Below are 26227 nucleotides of genomic sequence, written 5' to 3'. Positions count from 1 at the left end.
AAATTTTTCAAAAAAAGATTTATTTTAATTATTGCAGTGGGACAAATTGTTGCTCTTAGCCCAATTGGAATAGCTGTATATTTCCACAGAGTTTTCTGCATACTAGACATTGCACGGTAAATTAGGAATAATATATATATTTTTCTCATGCTTTTTCCTAAGTCATTCAAACCTATCATGTATTCTGATAGCATGCTTAAAAGATATTACCACTCTTAATTTACAGATGAGGAGACTGTGGTTCAGGGAGATAGGGAGATTAAAAAATTTGTCCATGGCCATGTATTTTGGGAATTGATGGAACCAAAATATAAGCTCCCAAAACCAGTGATCCATTCTGCTATATTCCCTCCTCGAAAGACCTCTTGAGGTGGAGACAGCATACAACTTTTTGAAGCTTCTTTGTTGTTGTTGTTTAGGACTAGGAATATACTTTCTCAAGTGATTTTAAAACTTGCTTTTCCAACATTTTAACAGTTAGTCATTACACTTGAGGCATTACTATTGGATAGCAAAGTAGACCAAAAGTGTGATATGGATGTATGTTTCATAAATAATGTTCTGATGAATTTCTGTTTATTGCTTATCATTTTTAAAAATTGCCACCTTCAAGGTGGTTGTGGGGATCAAGTGCAAACATGCATATTAAAGGTCCTTTGTAAGCTGTGAGGTCATCCTTATGTGTAGGAACATTGCAATACTGATAGTGATGTGAGTTGGTTTTTTAAGTTATGAATAAATATTGATATTCTCTTTGAAAGTAAAGAACTACAGAAAATGTGATAAAGAATCATACTGGAATGCATGCATTGTATTTGTAATATTTTATTTTCTGTCATTGGTACAGTACTGGCTACGGGGAATGTCTTCTTGACAAACCAGATGAAGAAATATATAATCTGCCTTCAGAACTTCCTGGATCACGATATGATGGAAACAAGCAGTGTGAACTTGCGTTTGGTCCTGGGTCACAAATGTGTCCCCATATAGTAAGAAAAGAAAATTCCTTTATTTTGTTTGAAAACTACCATAAAGTTATGCTTAGAATATATTTCAAAATGTGTTTATTCTCTTGAACTAAATATAGCTTTTAAGTCTGATAATTTAGTATTCGTCAAAAAGAGGTTAAGAAAAGGAAAATTAAAACTTATTGACTACTTATTATATGTCAGGTACTGTTTGGGGTACTTAAAAATTATCTTTGTTACCTCTCACAAATCCCTAAGCAGTATTCTCATTTTGAAAATAGGGAAGTTATATAATTTGAAAATTAAAAGCATTGAAATATTAATTTTCAAATGATATTATTTCGAGTTTAAGGAGAAAATATAGGTGTTTTGAATCTGAATTGTTTTAAAGGCACCAGGAATCTAACTAATAGAGTACATTTTCCTTTACATATATTTGAATCCAAAAGAATTAAATTTGGGGCATATTGTTTAGTTTTCATTGAGCTATTATTTTATAATATTTTGAGGATTTTTCATAGACGAGATACTTTTTTCATTGAAATAGTTGATCCTAACACTTTTATTGGATCTATAATTATGATTTTCTTTTATATGGGTGTAAATTTAGGATTTAGTTTAGAATAAATGTCATTGCTTTGGTGAATCCATGCTTTACTTTTCCATGTGGAGTACTCATTCAGTTTTCCTTATTCCCTATATATTTTTGCCTAATTGTTTCCCTCCCTACTAGGTCGTGAGGATCATTGGACCAGGAATGTAGACTTACTCAGTCATTAAAATAAATATCTATGTCTATTCCGAGGGTCCAGTTTAGGATTTGTCACACAGTACATGCCACAAAATAAATGCTTATTGAATGTTGAATGAATGGATTAATTAGAGAATGCAGGGCAGGCAAAGCTCATTTCACATAGTGACTATTCTTCCTAAAACCTTAAATTTCAATAAGACTTTAAACATTCACGGTGACATGGGGAAGATTTACCTTAAAATATCATTATAAAAGATACATTTCTTTCCAATCTGATTTAGACACTAAATAAATTTTGAATTTAAATTCAAAAAAAGAAATGAATCATATTGAGTATAGCTCGTATGACCCTCCCTGGACTTTTGTTTCTTTCGAAAACTTCAGAGCCCTTTGTTCAAATGTTGAAAGTATGCATTATATTCACAAAATAGGAAACTTCAGTATACATTAGACATTATTTCAATGCAGATTATTCATACATTTTACCATTGTATCAAAAGCGGCTTCTGGCAACTTCTTATGAATAACATTTAACAATATCTTTAGAAAAATATCTTGTAAAGAGAGAAAACTATCTCAAATAATTTTGAAAATTTCCACTCCAATTTATAACTCCTATTCTATGTATGAATAAATTTTTAAAAAAATGTTTTAAAGAAAATGTCACAATTTTATATATTTAGAAGAAAATTAATGACTAGAACTTAGTAAAAAAATTTGCTGATTAGTTTCAGCTTCTACCATAGAACCAGGAAATAGATCAATTTATAAATCAACATGTAGTACTGAATTGAACCAGTGTTGTCGTGTTATCCTTACACTGGCTTGCCTGCCTTTTGTTACTCAGGAGAATATATGCATGCATCTGTGGTGCACAAGTGCAGAAAAGCTTCACAAAGGCTGTTTCACTCAACATGTGCCACCAGCAGATGGAACAGACTGTGGTCCTGGAATGGTAGGTTTTCTTGAAGGGTGAGTCTTGTATAAAGATATTATCCAAGGATGTGATTGCTCTGCATTTTCGCACCCTGTTTGTTATTTGCTGTCAACTTTTCTTCAGCTAGTTGAATTATTATTGCCATGTTTGACATAGTACATTGTCAACTGAATTAAATTTTTAATTGTACCCTATTTCTAAGCTATGGCAGGTGAATATTAAAGTTGTATATAGTTAGCATATAAATAATTACATGGATATATAGTTATCTGTGTATATTATAGCATTGTTATTAAAATTGAGGACAGATATAACAGTCCTAATATTTTGGCAAATTCTACAAATTCAGGGATGTTTCCATTTCGTGTTTTTTCCCTTGAAACTCAGTTAATACAATTGAAAGTTTTAAGTGGCTTCTTTAGACCTTATTGTTTCTAAGTGTATCAAGATACATTATACTGCTAAAATCAACCACCTACTGTGCTGCGTCCTTATTATTCCAACAGTCATGAACTTATTTAAAACTGTAAACATGATGTTGAATGATAACGCTTACCATGATAATGAAAAGTGTCTTGTGAGAGGATGAAGTCAGAGTGTACTTTGTGCTCCAGGACCTCAGTGGCCAGTGTTGACTACATTAAGTGTTTAGTCTGTCAGCATCTCTGAGCTCCCTCAGTGTAAAAGGAACACTTCTTTGGCAATGGATTGGCTAATTCTGCCTCTTTGTTATCTTCACATTAGCCAAAAAAGATAAACTTCTTAAAAATAAGGTCAGTTCAGTAGCTGAACTTGTGCCTTTACCACCTCTTGCTTCATTGAAATATTTATACTAGCTATTGCTTGTCTCTTGAGTCACTTACATCAAAAGGTGTGTGTTTCCTATGAATATTGCTCACATCACAAATTAATTGGTTACTAATATTTTATTTGGAACTTCAAGTTTTGTAGCAGCTGAAGTACTCATTGAAATCGTCTAACACACTAATAACCTTTTTGCAATTTTAGGATGAATGTTCTAGTAGGCTTTTTCAGTTCAGCTGGCTTTGAATTTTAAAATTTGATCTTTATATAACATTTCTATTTGTTAGATAAGAATTATTTAAAGGACTTTACTTTTTTCTCAGTTCCTGTGACTAGTATTAGTAGATAGCTTTTTGAGTAAAAGGTGACATTTGTGAGAGTAACTACGTGAGGCTGAGCAGAGGAAAAAAAATCTTTTCGAAGTATGAATGCTGGGCTGCTGATATTGGCAAATTTGAAGATGTTCACCTGATTAAAATCCAGGACCGGCACCTTCCTCTGTTCCTCAGCAACTTTTCAAGTTACTGTATGCCATGAACCTTCAGGATTGATTGCCTGTGGCAAAAGTAGTAATTGATATATTTACAAATATTAAGAGATATACTATTTATAGCTAATTTATTAATATTCTAAATCCAGTTAGGGCATAAACATGATTTTTTGAAATTAAGGTATATATAAGTATAATGCATAGATCTTAGGTATACAATTTGATGAATTTTAACAAATGTAGATGCACATATAGCCAACATCCCAATAAAAATTTCTATCACTTTGAAAAGTTCAGTTGTGGCTGGGTGCAGTGACTCAGGCCTGTAATCCCAGCATTTTGGGAGACCAAGGCAGGCAGATCACCTGAGATCAAGAGTTCAAGACCAACCGGGCCAACATGGCGAAACCCTGTCTCTACAAAAAATACAAAAATTAGCCAGACATGATGGCAGGCGGCTACCTGTAATCCCAGCTACTCAGGAGACTGATTCAGGAGAATCGCTTGTACCTGGGAGGCGGAGGTTGCAGTGAGCCGAGATCACGCCATTGCACTACTAGGGGACCAAGAGTGAGACTTCCTCTCAAAAAATAAATAAATAAATAAATAAACCAACAACAACAAAAATTCAGTTGTGCCTCTTTCGAGACAACTTTCCTTCCTTCCAGAGAAAACTCCTTTTCTGATTTTTATTTCCAGAGATTCGTTTTTTCTTGTTCTTGTCAAAAAAGAGCGTCCTCTTTTTTGAAGGAGTGGAATGGAACAGGCGTCTTTTGTTCAGCATATTTTTAAACTTCATCCATATTATCGTGTGCATTAGCAGTTCATTCCTTTATACCACAATATAATTCAGCTATACAGATGTACTGTAATTTATCAATTCTCCTGTCAATAGATATTGAATCATTTCTGGTGTTTGATTATTATGAATAAAACTGCCATGAACATCCCTGTACAAGTCTTCTTGTAGACATATGTTTGTTCTTCTCTTGGCATCGAATTGCTGGATGATAGGGTAAGTGTATGTTTAACATCATAAGAAAGTGCCAAACAATTTTCTGAAGTATGTGCACCATTTTAGACTCCCCCCAGCAATGGAGGAAAGTTCCAATTACTCTGTATTTCTTGCCGACTTTTGATACTGTTAGTCTTTTAAAAATATTTGGCCATTCTACTAGGTATAAAATGGAATCTCATTGTGGTTTTAACTTGTATTTCCATGATTATTATCAACCTTGTGCATTTTTTCATGTGCTTATTAGCCATTTGAATATTTTCCCATTGAGATGGTAGGATAGGCATGGATTTATTGAGATTCAAGGTAAATGTGATGAAATGCTAAGATTTACTTTAGAGCCAATACAAATTAAAAGCAAAGGTGGTATTTGGGGTAGCATCATGTGGATTATAATAGGTATAAATTCTCTTTTTAAAATTAATAAAACACAGTGAACCCCTATATATTTAGCTGTATTCAGTATTAAATAAACCTTTTATTGAAGGGACATTTGAAACAAATATTCTATAATTTTGCCTTAACATTCTTCTTTATTCTGTTTATCTTGTGACTATCTAATGAGTCTGTGTGCTGAACACTTTTGCTAGTAAATCAATTTGTGTGACGCCATGGTGAACCCTTCTGATAATGAGTTAATTTTACTACATGGTGAATAGTATAATATTATAACATTTTCATGCTCTAATCTCTCAAATTATGTTTTAAAAAGAGTAAGGATTACTTAAATTGTTCATGCAAGATGCTTACAAAATGTACATGCACACAGCACATTATGATTTTTTTTTCCACTTCTAATATGGCTTTCTTATATTGAATGACTTTTTCTAATGGAGAGCACAAAGCATTTTTACTACTATAAGCTTGGCTATAGGATTCATTCAATCAGCAAAGATTTATCAAGGGCCTACTATGTCAGGCACTATTTTAGGTACACTATTTCTCATTTTCTTCTGTTGCTGTAGGATACATGAGTTAACAAAACAATGTTACTGGGGTCCTTGCTCCCAGAGCCCCCAAGATGGTGGTGGGCCACTTCCAAAATGGTGGCAGGTAGCTTCCAAGATGGTGGCAAGCCTCGTTTTCTCTGACCTGGGGTTCTTGGCCTCATGGATTCCAAGGAATGGAATCTTGGGCCATGCGGTGAGTGTTACAGCTCTATTAGAAGCCATGGGTCATGGAAAAGAACCGTGGAACCCAGTGACTGGTGTTCAGCTCAATTGGGATGAACCCAGGCACTTAGCCATGCAGGAACAATGGCAAGCCTTTAACCCAATCAGGAGCAGCAATGGGCATCTCGCTGAATCAGTAGCACAGCAGACACCGTGTTGGATCCAGAGGGATAGAAGTCAGTGGCAGGTCTGAGAGGGCAGCAAACAGCCGTGGTAGATGGTGAGTGAAAGCTCAGCTCGAGCCATAACAAACATGGACCAGAAGAGAGTGCAGCTGCAAGATTTAATAGAGTGTAAACAGAGCTCCCATACAAAGGGAGGGGACCCAAAGAGGGTAGCCGTTGCAGGCTCGAATGTCTAGGTTTATATCCGGATCATTGTCCCTCCTGCTGTGCTCTCAGGCGATAGATGATTGGCTATTTCTTTACCTCCTGTGTTTGCCTAATTAGCATTTTAGTGAGCTCTCTTTACAACCTGATTGGTTGAGTGTGAGCTAAGTTGCAAGCCCTGTGTTTAAAGGTGGATGCAGTCACCTTCCTAGCTAGGCTTAGGGATTCTTAGTCGGCCTAGGAAATCCAGCTAGTCCTGTCTCAACAAGATCTCTGCTCTCACGTAGCTTAAGTTCTAGAGGGAGACTAGAATATTATAAATAATTAATATAATAGTACCATCAAACTGGTTGGTGCCATGGATCAGAAAAATAGAGCAGAAAGCTGATTAGAAGTTTTATGGTAGTAGAGGGCAGATTGCAATTTAAAATATGATGGTTAGGACAGACATTGTATGAAATTACCAAATTAGCTGTCATAAAGGAGGTGAGAGGGTTAGCTATGAGGATATCTGGGGTAAATGAATTCCCAAGAAAGGGAATAGCTGAGCTCCTAAGTCTGGAGTGTGCCTGGAGTGTTCAAAGAAGAGCAAGGAGGACATTTTAGCTGGAGTGAAGTGAAGAGAGAAAGAGCCTTATAAGGAGAAGCTGAAGGAAGATTTCGTAGGGCATTGCAGGTGTGAAAGAAAAATATCTTAGGACCCTTCAAGCTGGGAAGGTCTCAGGACAAACCTGCTTCCTATTCCATTCAAGTCATCACTTTGCTCACAGAGATAGATGGATATTCTGATTGCCTCCTTTGGAAATACTTATAAGAAACCCAAAAGAATGCAACCATCTGTCTCTCACTTACCTGTGACCTAGAAGTCCCCAGTGGGGGTGGGGAGGGGCTTGCTTTGAGCTGTCTCTGCCCTTTTGGAGAGAACTAATGTACTTCTTATGTGTTGACTGATGTCTATCTCTCCCTAAAATGTATAAAAACAAGCTGTGCCCTGACGACCTTTGGTGCATGTCGTCAGGACTTCCTGAGGCTATGTCATGGGCATGTCCTCAACTTTGGCAAAATAAACTTTCTAAATTAACTGAGACCGTCTTAAACTTTTGGTGTTCACACAGGCCATTGTGAGAACTGCGTATTTACTCAAAGTAAAATAATGAAGGATTTGAATGGATTCATACCTGATTTGACTTAGTTTAAAAAGAGATCATTCTAGCAACTGAGTTAAGGCTAACCTATCAGGCATAAGAGTGGAAACGGACATCTACTTAGCTATTTCAGTGATAGAAGTAAGGGATGCTAGTGCTCAGATCAGAGTGATGGTAGTGAGATAATGAAAGGTCAATTTTTGATACATTTTAAAAGGAAGTAGAATATTTATTCTAGCTAATGTATCAGATGTGGAGTGTTCAAAGAAGAAGAAGAAGAGAAATGATGACTAGGCTTTTGGCTGAACAGCTTAGATCAACTCAGTAAAAGTGGGTTTTGAGTTGGGAGGGCAGGAATTCTCTTTTGGATATGCTGTGCTTGAAATGTCTGTTAGACATTCCAGTAAATAGTCATAAGTAAGTAGGCATATATATGAGTCTGGAGTTTAGGAGAGAGATCTGGACTAGAAGTAACTGTTAACAGAAAAGAATAAAAAAACTGAGATGTGAGCCTGGAGAAACGTTCCAACACCAAGTTGTCACACAAAAAAGAAGAAACAACAGAAGAAAATGAGAACAATTAATTATGAAGAAAGGAAGAAAACCAAGAGCCCTGGAAATGAAGAGAAAAAAAGTATGTCAAAGAAGAAAAGTGATTAATTGTGCACATATTGCTGATAAGGAAGACAGAGAATGAGAACTGGCCATTGGTGTCCTACACATTGTTAAATATAGTGAACCCCAAGTTTCTCTTCAAAGAATCAGTATGTCAGTATGTTCAGCTCTCTTATTCTTTGAATCTCCATTTTAAAGTTTAACTTTCTGGCTCTCTTTGCCTCCTTGCCTCTAGTTTCAGTAAAGAACTTTCCTGCCATTCCTAAACAGTAGTTCACATCTGTTCTTTTGGTCACCTGTTCTGACCTAAGTCATCTTTAGTTACCTGTTCCTAACCATCCTTCCTGCCAAACTACTCACCCTACCATTCTGGCTCATACTCCTGCTCTTTTTAAAATAGCCAGTCGAAATTAGCTTAGACTGTGCGGTCCAACCCTAGCCAGTAGGTGAATGACACAGCAGTAGGGGTTCTCTGTGTCAGGAGTAAGAACTCCTGTCCCTGCCCTGTCCAGATGTGCTCTTGCCATTGTTCCATCTGCGAGGAGCACCGTTTTTGCAGAAAGGAAAATTTGCCTTGCTGAGAAAATTAATGTTCGAGTGATATTTCTTTGCAGCACCAGGGAACAAGCATTTTGCATTTCTAGCAATTTGAGCAGATTCATGGAGGAATAGGATATAAAAACCTGGCTGGGGCGGGGTTATGAGAGAATAAACAAGGAGTTAAAGAATGAACATGGCCGGCTCTTTCAAGGAGAAGCAGGGCAGTAACTGGTAAGGGCAGTGAGATATAAGAAAGGTTTTGTTGTTGCTATTGTTTTCTGAAAGTGAGAGAAATAAGAGCTGCGTTTGTGTGTTAATGAGAATAATCTAGGGAACTACTTTGCAAATTATCTGTAGTAACAGATTGTCTTCGTTCTTTTCTAAAATTTCTGATTATAAACTGATACTTTTGTACAAAGTAATAAAAATTATTGACTAGGAAAATAAAATGGAAAAAAACATTCAAAATATAAGCCAAAATTTTCTATGGGAAACAGCCATTCCTCACAAAATTAGTAATTGAATTATCATATGATTTAGCTATTCTGCTTCTGGATATATACCCAAATATTTGAAAGCAAGATCTCAAAGAAATATTTCTACACTCATGCTCATAGCAGCATTATTCACAATATCTAAAGGTGAAAGCAGGGGTTTGAGACCATCCTGGCCAACATGGCAAAACCCTGTCTCTACTAAAAGTACAAAAATTAGCTGGGTGTGGTAGTGTGCACCTGTAGTCCCAGCTGCTCGCGAGGCTGAGGTAGGAGAATCACATGAACGTGGGAGGTGGAGGTTGCAGTAAGCTGTGATCATGTCACTGCACTCCAACCTGGGTAACAGAGAGGGACTCTATCTCCAAAAAAAAAAAAAAAAAAAAAAAAAAAAAAGATGACAGCAACCCAGTGCCCATTGGTGGATGAAAGGATAAATAAAATGTGGTAAATGCACATGCTATGGTTTGAATGTTTGCCCCCTCCCAAACTCATGTTGAAATTTAATTGCCCATGTAACAGTATTGGGAGATGGGGCCTGTTTGATAATACTAGGGCATAATGGCTCTTCCTTCCTGGGTGAGTTTAGTGCCTCATAAAAGAGCCTTCAGGAGTGAGCTGTCTTGGTCCTTCTGCATTGTATCCTGTGAGGATCCAGCATTCTCTCCTTCCAGAGGATGCAATGTGCAAGGTACTATCTTGGAAGAAGAGAATGGCCTCATCAGATGCCAAACCTGCCTGTACCTTGACCTTAGATTTCCCAGATCTCAGACCTGTGGGAAATGAATTTCTGTTATTTATAAATTATCCAATCTTGGGTATTCTTATATAGCATCACAAAATGGACTGAGACAACATACAATGGAATATTATTCATTTTTAAAAATGAAGTTCTGACACATGGATGAAGCTTGGGCATATTATGCTAAGTGAAATAAGCCAGTCACATGAAGACTAGTACTATAGGATTTCAATTATATGAAGTATCTGGAGTAGTCAAATTCATAGAAACAGAAAGTAGAATGGTGGTTACCAGGAGGTAGCAGGGAGGACAAAATGGGAGTTATCGCTTAATGAGCATAGCGCTTCAGTTTTACAAGATGGAAAAGTTCTGGAGATTTGTTGCACGACAATGAATATACACAACACTATTGAACTATATACTTAAACATGGCTAAGATGGTAAATTTTATGTTATGCGTGTTTTGCCGCAATTAAAAATAAACGTAAGACAATTTTTAAATTATTTGCTTAGACATAAAATTTCTCTGTAAAAATCTTACAAAAATTTCGAAATGCTTACTCTCAAGTTGTGTTATCTTCTCTCAGTCTGGTAACTAATTCATAGACTGGCATGAGTGCATGGTCATACTTGATTAGCTGTCACTGAAATGATGATGTAGAAGAGACGAGAGAATTGCTGGAGTGATGTTTGGTGTAGTGAGAAGGGATGGGATTAAGTGCACAAGCAGAGGGGTTGACTTTGTCTGGGACAGGGAATTTTCCATGTGTGCTAACAGGTAGCAAGTCTGAATGTATGAGTGCAGATGCTGTTGAATGAGTAGAACAGGTGGTGAGAGACTGGGTAGATTCTTCTGTAAATTTCCATTTTCTTGATGAAAGTAAAGAAGCAAGGTTGTCATTTGAGACTTCGGATAGGATAAAGTAGAAAGCTTTTTATGAGTGGAAGAGTGAATAGATATTTTGAGTAAAAAAATGGAAGGATGGAAATATACCATATTAACCTAGTGTTTGGTTCTTCTATTCAAAAAATACCCCCCATATTCCATTTTGCTATTTAATTTTTCCTTCCTCCCCAGTGACACTAAATCTTAAAGCCAAGAGAAATATTACACTCCTTTTGTATTCCACAGATCTTACTCAGTAGGTAGGAAATATTCATAAAATGGTTTCAAATGTAATCTGAATTAATAAAAACTTGCTTCAAATTGTTTAGTTTATTCTTCTATTGATCTTTATGCTGCTATTACAATTTTTGTGATGTTCTAATTAGAGGCACACATCATTTCTTTTTGTGCTTATTATTTTTATAGCATTGCCGCCGTGGGCTGTGTGTAAATAAAGAAATAGAAACACGTCCTGTAAATGGTGAATGGGGACCATGGGAACCTTACAGTTCTTGTTCAAGAACATGTGGAGGTGGAATCGAAAGCTCAACCAGGCACTGTAATCGTCCTGAGTATGTCTTTTTTATGTCACTATAAATTAAGATTATCTCAAGGCACCAGAAAGTAAACATCAGTTTCACTCACTTCTAAAACTGGAGGTCAATCTGTAAGTTTCTGAGATTCAGAAAACTTCTGGAACACTTTAAGTCATATTGATTTATATTTTGGTAGATTCAGACATTAAAAAAAAAAACCCTAAATAGATAAATTTTATAAACTGAACTGAGATCCATTTTCTTCATTTTTTTGTTTTTTAATTTAGTGTAAATTTTGAGACATACTTTTAAATATGAATGACAGTTATATAATGGCATTTTCACATTTACCGTATGCCTAGTGAAACATCCTGGCTCCTTTCATTTATGTTTTGGATCTTCTGGACAGCATATATAGTTTGGTTACCGATTTTTTTGCTGTTTTGTGCAATGTGACATGTGATATTTTCTTTTCTCTGCTTCTTGTGTTATAGATGCATCATTGTCTTTAGCTGAATAAGTACTAAAGCATATATCCCCCTCATCAAACTATTTAAAAGAGCTTAGATATTGCATTAAGATTTTAAATTAATGTTTCTGTTGTATATATGATATAGAAGTTGGTAAGCAATATGATACTCTTTACTTAAAGTATTATTAATAAGCTTTTTTAATGCAGAAATGTGACTTACTCTGAATAAAATCTTGGTTCATTTAAATTTTAGGATAAATTATACTAGAAGTCTTTATATTCCAAAAATTCTGCAAAAAAATTTATTTTCTGACATAAGCCAAAATAACATGGATGTAGATTGATACCATAAAACTCCTTAAATTGAGTGATAAATAAGATATACATGACAAAGATGTATTTTTTTCTTTTTATTTAACAAGGCCTCTGCCTTTGTTACTGTCTTTGGCTCACTACATGTCTTTTTTTCTTTCCAGAAAATGGGCAACCCTTTTTTGGAAGTTTAAGAACAAACTTCCATTGCTGGTTTCTTGCTGGTTAACCTAGTCAAGAATAAGATATCATTTCTGCCCTCTAGGCTCACTGTCCACGCTAAGGTGGATATTTTAGTGGTTCATTATCCATAGAATTGCTTAAAACTCATGTTACATACTTCCGTTAAAAAGTGTTAGTGGGATTTCATTGGTTTTCTAGATCCTAGAAAAGATTGGAACTTTTAGAAGTAAGTGGCACAAATAATGTTGTACTGATATGCTTTAAAATGTAATGAATTTGACTAGGCCAAGAAACGGAGGAAATTACTGTGTGGGCCGCAGGATGAAATTTCGATCATGTAATACTGATTCATGTCCAAAAGGCACACAAGACTTTCGAGAGAAGCAATGCTCTGATTTTAATGGCAAACATTTGGACATCAATGGCATTCCGTCTAATGTGAGATGGCTTCCAAGATACAGTGGCAGTAAGTAAATTATGCTGTTTCTTTGATGTAAATTTTTCTGAGACATAAGAACACATAGCTTTATTATTATACATTAAAAAATGTGACCTTTTTCTTTTTTACAGTTGGCACAAAAGATCGTTGTAAACTCTACTGTCAGGTTGCTGGAACCAATGATTTCTACCTATTGAAGTATATGGTTGAAGATGGTACTCCTTGTGGAAATGAAACTCATGACATCTGTGTTCAAGGCCGGTGTATGGTAAGTAAACTGTAAGTTTCTGTTATATTTAAAGTGACTTTAAGAATAATGTTTTTTTTCTGTTTATATAACCAAATGTTACTTTTACTATCTCAGTATATGTTCTTATGCATTCCAACAAAGCAACCTTTGTTATCATGCTGTCTATAGAAGTATAGTTAGTCTGGTTACTGGGAATTCTCTGTCATCAAAAATGCCTCAACAAAGCATTAAGTTAAATTTTCTGACTTCCTATGGTCTATTGTACTCATAATCAAAATAGAAATGAGATCAGCTTCCTAAAAAGATAGAAAATAATAGGATACAAGGATTGTAAAGTGATTTTGCTACTTTAAATGTAACCTTCTACAGTAACGTTTTCCTTATCCGTTAAAGCCATTGATATTCTCCCTTCCTCTTTCCAGCTCTCTATCACTTACTTTTATGTGCATTCAACAAGCATTGATTGAGTAGTTACTAGATGTCAGATACTGTTCAAGTCACCAGGATAAAAGATTGGAGCAGAGAACCCCACTTCCAAGATGGTCACAGATTTGTGGGGGAAATAGGCATGTAAACAATTACAATGTAGTGCTATGGGTCATCTGCAAGGTAGCATGGAGTTATTGAGGAAGGAGTGTCTTATTTTATGGGGAGGTGGGTAAAGGATTCAGAGAACCTTTCATGGAGCGCATGAGACTTGTGCCAAGTATCGAAATGAGTAGGTTTTAGGAAGGTGAGGAATTATGGGAGCAGAGTTGGAGTTAGGGACCAGCAGATGGTTGTCAAATGCACTTTTTTTTTTCTCAACTCCTTGGAAACACATAGAAGCATTTGAAGTCAAGGGAGAGATGTGATTCAGTTTGCATATTGGAATCTTCAAAATATTGGGTTTAGAAGATTGGAGACAGGTGGTCCATTTAACAGGGTTCTAGGTCAGAGCTGATGAGATGCTGAGTTAAAGCACAAACATTGCAACGGCAATCTTGAGAATGGATGGCGAGTTTGAGAACTAGGCTAGTGAATGTGGTCTAAAGAATATAGTAAGTGTACTTCTATGAGATCAACTTTTTTAGATTCCACATATAAATGAGATCATATGGTATTTGTTTTTTGGTTCCTGGCTTATTTCATTTAACATAATGTCCTCCAGATTGATCCATGTTGTCACAAATGGCAGGGTTTCCTCTTCTTTATGGCTGAATAATATACCATTTTGTATATAAACCACATCGTTTAAATCCATGCATCCACTGATGGACACTTAGGTTGATTTCATATTTTGGCTATTGTGAATAGAGCTGTGATAAACATGGGAGTGTAGATCTCTCTTTAATATACTAATATCATTTCCTTTGGATATGTACCCAGTAATGAGATTGCTGGATCATATGGTAGTTCTAGTTTTAGTGGATATGTGCTGTCACCACAAAAATGATAACTACGTGAGGTTATGCATTTGTTAATTAGCTAGATTTAACCATTCCTTAATGTACTGATATTCTTCAGAACATCATGTTGTACATGATAAAAACATACAATGTTATCTGTCAATTTAAAAATAAACAATAAAAAATAATTAAAAATATAAATATAATCTTATGAACTTATTCCTTTGGTTAAAGTGGAGCTCTATAGGGCAAACTTAATCTCCCTGTAAACAAGTCTCTATTACCTTATCTGGGTGATAAAGGCCCTTCACCCAAAGAGCTAATGAGATGTTCAAAGAGAGTTAAAATAGTTTAAGTTGGAAACAGCTTAAATACTGAAAAGGTTATTCAGTGGCCTGAAAAAAATTGTGCTTTAAATTAGCAGCTTACAGTCATATCAAAATGCAAAAGTTATGATGAAGATTATCTGAACATATAGAGGCATACTACTTTCAGAAAATATGTACTTAAAATTTTGATTTTGAAAACATCTGCCTTGTATATAAAAAAATTCACGAGGCTTAAGAAATTTTCTTTACTGATCACTAAATTTAGAGGGCCATTCCAAACAATGGAAAGAGTTATTGCAACGTATGCAGAGGACAGCTTCTTCATGGAGAGGAGCTGCATTTGTTTTTTTGAAATTTCTGGAACAAGCCGTCTACTTGCATATTCATTCAGTTTTTAAAATAAGCACTGTTATGCTGGGTATTAGTTTTAGAGAAAATGTTGCTTTTAAATATTTATTTGAAACTAAGATTATTTGCAGAGTTCTAAGGTCATGAGTTAAAATAGTAACTATGAAAGACATCTTTTTGGAGTATTCTAATGTGTTACTTACATACTCATTCTTTAGTCTCTTTGAATTACATTTCTTTTAAGAGCGGTTTTCGAATGACAGTGCGTATTGGAATCAATGTCAGTGTCACAATGCAGATTCCTAGGTTTTATTTCCAAGTATTATAATTCAGAAGATCTGGGAATCTGTCTTTTTAAATACCACCCCATGTGATGTTGATGCAGGAGGTCTGTGGATGACCCTTTAATAAACATGACGTTTTAGACCATGTAAATAGATATGTGAAAATATTGACATACAACAAGATGAGTACATGTTTTAAAACAATTCTGTTGTACTGAATCTCCTGGTAATTGAAAGGATACTTGTGAAAAGAACTTTGTAAACTTTAAAGTACCATTCTTATAATTGGTCATTCCTTTTTTTTTTTAACTTTTATTTTAGGTTCAGGGGTCTATATGCAAGATTTTATACAGGTAAATTTGTGTAATAGGGTTTTGTTGTACAGATTATTTCATCATCTAGATACTAAGCTTAGTATCCAATAGTTACTTTTTCTGATCCTCTCCCTCCTCCCACCCTCCACCCTCAACAGGCTGCAGTGTGTGTTGTTCCCCTCTTTGTGCCCATGTGTTCTCATCATTTAGCTCCCACTTGTAAGTGGGAACGTGTGATATTTGGCTTTCTGTTCCTGTGTTGGTTTGCTAAGGAGGATGACCTCCAGCTCCATCCATGTTCCTATAAAGGACATAATTTTATTCTTTTCTATGGCTGCACAGTATTCCTTTGTGTATATGTGTCACATTTTCTTTATCCAGTCTAACATTAGTAGACACTTAGGTTCATTTCATGTCTTTGCTATTGTAAATAGTGCTGCAATGAACATACACCTGCATGTGTCTTTATGGTAGAACAAATTATATTCCTTTGGGTATAATCCAGTAATGGGATTGCTGAGTTGAATGGTAGTTCAGTTTTTAGCTCTTTAAGGAATCTCCACACTGCTTTCCACAGTGGTTGAACCAATTTACACTCCCACCAACAGTGTATAACTGTTCTCTTTTCTGCAGTCTTTCCAGCATCTGTTATTTTTTGACTTTTTATAATAGTCATTCTGACTGGCGTGAGATGCTATCTTATTTTGGTTTTGATTTGCATTTCTCTGATGATCATTGATATTGCACTTTTTCCGTATGCTTGTTGGCTGCATGTATGTCTTCTCTTAAAAGATATTTGTTCATGTTCTTTGCTCACTTTTTAATGTTTTTTTTTTCTTGTAAATTTATTTAAGTTCCTTATAGATGCTGGATAATAGACCTTTGTCAGATGTGTAGTTTGAAGATATTTCCCACCATTCTGTAGATTGCCTATTTACTCTGTTGATAGTTTCTTTTGCTGTTCAGAAGCTCTTAAACTTAACTAAATCTTATTTTCCAATTTTTGCTGTTGCAATTGCTTTTGGTGTCTTCATCATGAAATCTTTACCAGTTCTTATGTCCAGAATGGTATGGCCTAGGTTGTCTTCCAGGGTTTTTATAGTTTGGGGTTTTACATTGAAGTCTTTAATACATCATGAGTTGATTTTTTTAATACGATGTAAGAAAGGTTTTCAGTTTCAATCTTTTCTGCATGTGGTTAATGATTTATCTCGGCACCATTTATTGAATAGGGAGTCCTTTTTCCATTGCTTGTTTTGATCAGCTTTGTTGAAGATCAGATGGTTGTAACTGTGTGGACTTACTTCTGGTCTCTCTATTCTGCCCCATTGGTATGCGTGTCTGTTTTTGTACCAGTACCATGCTGTTTTGGTTACTGTAGCCCTGTAGTATAGTTTGAAGTTGGACAGCATGACGCCTTCAGCTTCGTTCTTTTTGGTTAGGATTGCTTTGGCTATTCAGGCTGTTTTTTTGGTTCCATATGAATTTTAAAATAGTTTTTTCTAGTTCTGTAAAGAATATCAATGGTAGTTTTATAGAAATGGCATTGGATGTATACGTTGCTTTGGGCAGTATGGCCATTTTAATGATATTGATTCTTCACATATGTAAGCATAGAATATTTAGAATATTTTCATTTGTTTGTGTCATCTCTATTTCTTTGAGCAGTGTTTTATAATTCTCATTGTAGAGATCTTTCACCTCCCTGGTTAGCTGTATTCCTAGGTATTTTATTCTTTTGGTGGCCATTGTGAAGGAATTGTCTTCCTTATTTGGGTCTCAAGTTGGTTATTATTGGTGTGTAGGAATGGTACTAATTTTTGTACATTGATTTTGTATCTTGCAAATTTACTGAAGTTGTTTGTCAGGTTAAGGAACTTTTGGGTTGAGACTGTGGAGTTTCTAGATATATAATCATGTCATCAACCAGCAGGGATTGTTTGATTTCCTCTTTTTCTATTTGGATGCCCTTTCTTTCTTTCTTTTCCCTGATTGTACTGGCCAGGACTTTCAGTACATGTTAAATAGGAGTGGTGAGAGAGTCATCCTTGTCTTGTGCCAGTTTTCAAGGGAAACTCTTCCTGCTTTTCCCCATTCAGTATAATAGCCTTTGTGGGTTTGTCATAGATCACTCTTATTATTTTGAGGTATGTTGCTTCAATGCCTACTTCATGAAGAGCTCTTAACATGAAGGGTGTTGAATTTTATTGAAAGCGTTTTCTGCATCTGTTGAGATAATCATGTGATTTTTGTATTTTGTTCTGTTTATGTGATGAATTGCATTTGTTGATTTGTGTATGTTGAACCAACTTTGCACCCTGGGGAGGAAGTCTACTTGATGGTGGTGGATAAGCTTTTGATTTGCTGCTGGATTTGGTTTGCAAGTATTTTGTTGAAGATTTTTGTATCAGTGTTCATCAAGGATATTGGCCTAAAGTTTTATTTTTTTGTCGTGTGACTGCCAGGATTTGGTATCAGGATGCTGCTGACCTCATAGAATGAGTTAGGGAGGAGTCCCTCCTCCTCAATTTTTAAAATAGTGTCAGTAGGAATGGTACCAGCTCTTGTTTGTACATCTAGTAGAATTCAGCTGGGAATTGTGTGGTCCTGGGCTTTTTTTAGATGGTAGGCTACTTATTACTGATTCCATTTCAGAGTTCATTATTGGTCTGTCCAGGGATTCTCTTTCTTCCACCTTCAGTCTTGGGAGGGTGTATGTGTCCAGGAGTTTATCCATTTCTTCTAGGTTTTCTAGTTCATGCGCATAGAGGTGTTCATAGTAGTGTCTGAGAGTTATTTGTATTTCTCTGGGGTCAGTGGCAAATCCCCTTTGTCATTTCTGATTGTATGTATTTGGATCTTCTCTCTTTTCTTCATAATTAGTCATTCTTATAATATTGATTGTAATTGTGTCTTGAAGGCAGCTGGTTGTGATCACGTGTTAAACTCCAGTGCCAAGATAGACAAATGTGGAGTGTGTGGTGGGGACAACTCTTCATGCAAGACAATAACAGGTGTCTTCAACAGTTCTCATTATGGTAAGTTGTGTATTTGTTTCTAGTTTTCCCTTTTATTTACTATAATAATGGAGTCTGTAAAGAATGTGTAATAGTAATCCTTTGTTACTGTTTTGTCTACTCTATACCATTAGTCCAAAATGATTGTTAAGGAAAAATTTCCTAAATATAAAAAAATTAAATACTGTGTTAGACCAGATGTATCCTTGATTAATGAATTCACCTGCCCCAGGCAAATCTGATTCTTAAAAATGTATTAGGTACATTTATTAGAGTAAATTCAGTGCTGTTTGACTGATGTGTGATATGTGAATAATCCTCACATAATGAAATGCTTTCTTTCCCTATAACCTAAAATGTATATATTTGTGATTTTTTTCCAGGAAACTTGCTTTCAAATATTTTCATTATTTGAATCACTTTCTTTTTTTGGTATGACTTGGCCTGTTACACTTCTTATTAATAGTACATAGAAAATGTTGATTGAAGGTGAAGGTTGAAACCATTAACTTAAATATTTTTCTGAATTAAATGTTTCAGAATTATTGTCACATTTGATTTTCCAGGCAGTATCTCGATCACATATTGGCCATGATTTAATTTTTCTCCAAAAAATCATGAGAATATGTAAGATATTTTCCATTGTAATGTTTTCTGAGCAAGATTTTTTGTTTTTATGATAATAAAAGCAGATCTTTAAAACCTTTTTTGCAAATTAAATTTATTTCTTACAACCTTATTTATTCATTTATTTATTTAGAGACAGGGTGTTACTCTGTTGGCCAGGCTGGAGTACAGTGGCACAATCATAGCTCATTGCAACTCTGAACTCCTGGGCTCCAGCAGTCTTTCCACCTCCTCATCCCCAGTACCTAGAACTACAGGTGCTCACCACCATGCCTAGTTAATTCGTGTGAGTGTGTAGAGATGGGTCTCAGTGTGTTGCTAGGTTGGTCTAAACTCCTAGCTTCAAGGGATCCTCCCATCTCGGCCTCCCAAAATCCTGAAATTACAGGCATGAACCACCACACCTAGCCTATTTTTTTTAACAAGATTTTTTTTTTTTTTTTTTTTTTTTGAGACGTTGTCTCACTCTGTCGCCCAGGCTGGAGTGCAGTGGCCGGATCTCAGCTCACTGCAAGCTCCGCCTCCCGGGTTTACGCCATTCTCCTGCCTCAGCCTCTCGAGTAGCTGGGACTACAGGCGCCCACCAGTGCGCCCGGCTAATCTTTTGTATTTTTTAGTAGAGACGGGGTTTCACCATGGTAGCCAGGATGGTCTCGATCTCCTGACCTCGTGATCCGCCCGTCTCAAGATATTATTTTTAATTAAATCAATTGACAAAGATTTTGAAGTATCATAATACCTAATATTGGCAAGGATATACATAACCAGGCACTCTCAAACATTCCTGGAAGGAGTTTGTCTTTGTACCCTTTGACCCGTCAATTCCATTCACCTTTGTCTTCTGTGTTTTCTTCTACATCTTGTAGTTAAAATTGCATTGTAGAATTTTTCCAGTGTTAGCTGTCACTTTGGGATCACTGTGGCTATATTCAAGACATCAGAAAATATCTGTCAGTGAAGTGAGAGCAGTTTATCAACAAAGGCCACGCCGTGGCCATTTTATGGGTGCAGATCTTGACAAAACGATTCTCAAGTTCTAGCCTATTTTTTACAGTCTTACCGTTCAGCTTTAAATTGTGTTCATGTGTGTTCAAATTGTTACTTCCATTAAAACAGTATAATTTAAAACTTAATATTTATGTTTTCATGTATGTGTAAAACAGTACATTTTAAACTCTGATATATGTGAATCTCGGTTACTAGATGATTTGATATATGATTTTTCTAGTTATTTCTTGAGAGCTACACACATTTGATTCCCTTATATAATGCATGGCACATACTTATTACAGTCTGTATTTACTGAAAGATTTTTTTCCAGGATAAAGCCACATGAACCAAATTAAGATCAAATATGTAATCTTGTGAAAATTGTACTGTGCATTAATCAGTTTGCAAATAGAACAATGTGTTAAACGTATTTGCAAGGTCTGATTAGCATTTGTCACATTTCTGCCCCCTGGTGGTAGCCTTCATCTTATCACCTTTGCAATGCCTTTGGCTTGCTTTCTTGAAAAACATATGATAAATAGTAAAGACATACATAGGAAAAGTGGTGGGTGAGAATATTTTACAGTGAAAAGGTGGTTAATTAAAATTATTCCTGTAGGTCAATAACCTACAACCAGTATGCATATAGTGTATACCGAATCATGAAACTATTTACCATCTTACACTAAAAATGTGATGCCTTAGATATAAATAAGGCTGCTCTAAAACACATGCAAGATAGTCTGACATTAGGGTTGTAAATTTAAACTCTTTTTAAACTGTCTTCTTAAGTTAATTCCATATTTATCAAAGGTAGTGTATGAGAAAAATTACTTCTTTTACTCATTAAATAGGGGGAAATCCTAATAAATAAGGAAAAGGAAAAACTTAGAATAATATCCTTATAGTATAACTAACTGTATATTTAAAAACCTGAGTATTTGGACAACTATGGAATGTGTTTTTAGTTTCATGAAAACGTTTTTTCTTAATATATGTTAGATAAAATATTTCCTCTTTTGAGCAGTGCCAATGTTGCCGAATTTGGCCTCATAAAATGGAAATACTACATTCGTTTCATTGAGTAAACTTTTTACTTTTCTCATAACAAGTTTATTAGTATTCTTGTAAAAATAATGTAAAATTTGGGGAATAGATAAAGGGATTCCTGCTTATACTATAAACTAAAAGCTCAAGAAAAACTTGAGCTTTAAACTTTTTCTTGTTTATGACTTTTCAATAATGAAACTGAAAAATTTTATTATTTTGCTATTTACTGAGGCTGTGTGAACATATCATAGCAATGACCAATTATTTTAATATCTCCTGTACTTGTGAATTGTATTTGAAATCCTCTATTTTTTTCCCAGTATAAAATACAAAAGCATTAACCAAGCTTAAAAGTGAAAATGTGAACTAAGTGTCTCAGGAGCTAAAATACTAGCTTTATTCCATTCTATATTAAGAATATTAGAAGTAGGAAAAGATTTGGAAAAGTTAAGAATCTTAAACTCTGTTTCTAGACAACAACCACTTTTTCTCAATCTTCAGCAATTTGTGTAATGTACTGACTCAAAAGGAATAACCACTGTGTAATTTTGTAAAGACACAACAAAATTAGGTCTGACTATGGTATTCATATTTTTCATTCATTCAGCAGTAATAACCTCTGGGTCGTCTGCTTTTTGTGAAATTTAACATATGTAAAATTATATTGCAGGTTATAATGTTGTTGTAAAGATTCCCGCAGGAGCAACAAACATTGACATTCGTCAGTACAGCTATTCTGGACAACCAGATGACAGTTACCTTGGTAAACATTTCTCATAAACAACAGCCAGTGTGTGGCTCATTGCAATTTCATGGATGTCTGTAGTTTATGTAAATTCTTGGAAGGCAACAAGAGTCCCTTTAGCAAACATGCAATTTCATTTCATACTGAGCTTAGGGCTCCCTATACATATGTTCTTTAGCAGTCCAAAATGTATTACTTAAAAAAAAAACTTAATGAAATTCTGAACAGTAATTTGTCTTCAGTTTTTTTCTCATGTGAATAGTTTAGATAACCAGAAGTTATATTCAATTAGTTGCATGTGTATTTAGAATAAAATACTCTTCTATCATTTTGTCTAACATTAGTTATAGAATTCTTTGGGGTTAAGTGTTTTAAATAATTTTATTTTATTTATTTATTTATTTATTTTTTACTATGTAGCTAAAGTATTTAAATACAGGTTTTTAAAAGCTCTTGTATTTAAAAAAGTCAGAAAAGGAACTGTGGTTTCACGTTTTTATATGTTAATGAATATAGTCACAGTATATTGTGTGTTAGCTATTTCTAAAGTATAAACTTAATGTATGTTATTTTTTTTTAGAAATTAGCTTAAATTAGCTTTCAGGCTTAAAGAATTTCACTTTAGACACAAATATGAAAAGGATGCTTTAAAAACTGTTTCCTTCTGCCTTAGAAATATCTTAATAGTGAGTTATCTATAATTCACCAAGCTGGAGTAGGTAGGTAATGGTGCAGAGCTGATATTGAGAAAGCATCTGCTGTACATTAATAAGATGTGGACTATTGACTCAAATAATTAACCTATGTAACTGGCAATCTGAATCTATAATGAACAACAGCCTATCTCAGGAATTGCATTTGGAACTATAAAGTCAAATGTAAAGGGAATAACTCCTTAATGGGTACAAGGTTTCCTTTTGGGGTGAACAGGTTTTGGAACTAGATAGAGGTGATGGTTGTACATCATTGTGAATACACTAAATGCCATTGAATTGTTCATTTAACGATGGTTAATTTTGTATCAGTTTCACCTCAATAAAAAATGCAAAATATTTTATTAAAATCAAGTGTAAATAGTTAGAATTATTAGCCTTTTACATTTAGTTGGAATCTTTTCCTCATGCTAAAAATATTACTTCAGTACCTATGCATAGATATATGCTACCATATTGGAAATAAATAATTTAATAGGTATCACTTAGATTCCAAATGTAGACAAATATATCGATCTGGGACTGGATCACAGGTTCTTCTCAACTTTAAAAATTAGAAATGTTGGCCGTGCATGGTAATCTCATGCACTTTGGGGTGTAATCCCAGCACTTTGGGAGGTCAAGGCGGGCAGATTACCTGAGGTCAGGAGTTCGAGACCAGCCTGACCAACATGGCAAAACACCGTCTCTACTAAAAGTACAAAAATTAGCCGGTCATGGTGGCAGATGCCTGTAATCCCAGCTACTCGGGAGGCTGAGGCAAGAGAATCGCTTGAATCCAGGGGGTGGAGGTTGCAGTGAGCTGAAATTGTGCCATTACACTCCAGCCTGGGCAACAAGAGCAAAACTGTCTCAAAAAAAAAAAAAAAGAAAGAAAGAAAGAAAGAAAGAAATGCTCACCAATAAAGTATCAGTATACTTTTTGAGAGAATTAGAAATGGAAATATCAAAGTCTAAGTCGAAGTGAGTAAAATAGACGTGTGATGTCAATAGAAGGAATTTTTAAAACATTTATATTTATGAAGTTCGGTAACTAAAAGTAGTGAAATGTGTAGATTTTTTTTTTTTTTCTAAGCCAGTAAGGTTTTGTTTATTTCTCTTAGGTTTAACAGAACCAATAATCCCTTAAATAGACCTAGCCACATCTGATAAAGCACAGATTCTTAAATAGAGGAATTTCTATGTCACAGACTAAATATAGAACTTTGTTTGTTCCTCACTGAATTCATTGTAATTCATAAAGACAGTTATACTAGTCTACATATACACAGAAATACCAAATTTATTTTACAATAATCCCTTAAATATTGCTTTTTCAGAGGGGTGTTGTATTTATATTAGGAATTTAGCCATAGATAATTGTGTGCTTTCGGTGAGGTTTCCTGGAATGCCAAACAAATGTTTTCCGAAAAGGTTATTCTTCCACTGAAAAGTATAACTTAAGTAAAGCAAGCAAAATAGTATTTGATTAATATGGGGGTTCTTGCAGTGTAAAATTTTAGATATTACACATCCTCTTGAAAATTAAAAATAAATAGCACAGTACTTTACAATTCACACGCCTACAAACATTTTTCAAACTTGATCCTGACTAAAAGACTGAAATAGAAATTTTTATTATTTCTATTAGGCAGTTTAGGAAACTGAGTATGAGGTTTATCCAAGATTACATAGACATTAATTGCAACAACTTAAACTTAAATCCATTGTTTTAACTCCACATTCATTTCTTTTTACTACTGCATGATTGTGGGTGACATTTAATTTTATATTTAAAAAATAGCATTTCTAATACATACTATATAATTGTCTATTTGTATATATAATATATACATAAATACACACATATACATATTCTATAGGCATATATTAATGTCTGTCACTGGGAAAAAGAGAACAAGAAGGGGACATGAACAGAGAGAGAAATAGGAGTATTATTCTGAAAAGCAGATATCCACGTATGTATTAACAGGGATACAGGGCTTTTCTATGAAAGATCTAGACGTTTGTATAGAGAATGGCATAGTCATTGCATGGCCTCCTAGAATGTTGACCCTAGAGTTTTAAAGCTTTGTACCTTTTTTCTAAGATAGGCATAAATGGAATGATGCAGCAGTCTGGCTGCTCCTTCTTTCCCTACCATTGATGACCAGGATGATTGAACTGATCTGTCTGCTGGGGTCATGACTTCTTTCTGCTTTCCCACTTCTTGTTCTGAAACTACATGCCTCATGAAAGAAGATGACCATCTGAGATATAAATGTATAGAGTGAACTTATTTTAATATCTTTGGCTGATGTGCCGAAGTTACCCAACTTATTGATAAAATCCCACATTATAGTAAAATAAAGTTTATTTCCTCAACATTAATTTACATTTGCATTCTTTAATTTCAAAAAAAGATTTGAACTTTAAAAGTTAAACTAGTCCAGGCTCGGTTGCTCACGCCTGTAATCCTAGCACTTGAGAGGCCAAGGCGGGTGGATCACTTGAGGTCAGGAGTTCGAGACCAACCTGGCCAACATGGCGAAACCCCGTCTCTACTAAAAATACAAAAATTAGCTGGGCGTGGTGGTGCATGCCTGTAATCCCAGCTACTCAGGAGGCTGAGGCAGGAGAATTGCTTGAACCCAAGAGGTAGAGGTTGCAGTGAGCCAATATCGTGCCACTGCACTCCAGCCTGGGAGATAGAGCAAGACTCCATCTCAGAAAAAAAAAAAAAGAAAAAAAAAAGTTAAACAAGTGTTTTCTGTATTGTTGATTGGTGTTACTATTTCATTATTCTTTTACAGCATTATCTGACGCTGAAGGGAATTTTCTTTTCAATGGAAATTTTGTTCTAAGTAGATCAAAGAAAGAAGTCAATGTGCAAGGAACAAGAACTGTTATTGAATACAGTGGATCAAACAACTCAGTTGAAAGAATTAATAGTACTAATCGACAAGAGAAAGAACTTATTTTGCAGGTAAATTCTCAGTCATCAATAATAACACTTAAATTTAATTATATTAGTAAACTACTGGTTAAGTGCTTAACGTTATCAAATATAAAATGATATCTTAAGAATATTTTTTATGAATTAATTGCACGTTATTTTGTATTCTTATTGAGGTGTTATGTGTGGGTAATTTATACAACCCTGATGTACGTTATTCCTTCAATATCCCTTTGGAAGAGCGGAGTGAGCTGTTCACATGGGACCCCTATGGACCATGGGAAGGCTGTACCAAAATGTGTCAAGGTACGCTGGCATTCAATAAGGGACAAAAGATTGACTGCATTCTGTCATCATTTTGGGTACTTTTGAGTCTTTGCTGCCTATGAACTCCTCCCCACTGT

General features: G+C 35.0%; 1 protein-coding gene across 1 annotated transcript in view; it reads left to right on the top strand.

Annotated features, from left to right (window-relative positions):
* ADAMTS20 (ADAM metallopeptidase with thrombospondin type 1 motif 20) overlaps window positions 1-26227 on the top strand; it is a 206604-nt gene that overhangs the window by 84673 nt on the left and 95704 nt on the right. Inside the window, exons 10-18 of the mRNA XM_008002931.3 lie at window positions 848-989; window positions 2573-2677; window positions 11318-11463; window positions 12679-12860; window positions 12965-13101; window positions 18667-18784; window positions 22101-22193; window positions 25681-25853; window positions 26000-26129. Coding sequence (XP_008001122.3) covers window positions 848-989; window positions 2573-2677; window positions 11318-11463; window positions 12679-12860; window positions 12965-13101; window positions 18667-18784; window positions 22101-22193; window positions 25681-25853; window positions 26000-26129 — 1226 coding nt within the window. The remainder of the gene's footprint in view (window positions 1-847; window positions 990-2572; window positions 2678-11317; window positions 11464-12678; window positions 12861-12964; window positions 13102-18666; window positions 18785-22100; window positions 22194-25680; window positions 25854-25999; window positions 26130-26227) is intronic.

Source organism: Chlorocebus sabaeus, chromosome 11 (genome assembly GCF_047675955.1).
Source record: "Chlorocebus sabaeus isolate Y175 chromosome 11, mChlSab1.0.hap1, whole genome shotgun sequence".
Lineage (NCBI taxonomy): Eukaryota > Metazoa > Chordata > Mammalia > Primates > Cercopithecidae > Chlorocebus > Chlorocebus sabaeus.
Note: the sequence above shows the minus strand (reverse complement) of the source record. Positions and strands in the feature narration are given on the sequence as shown.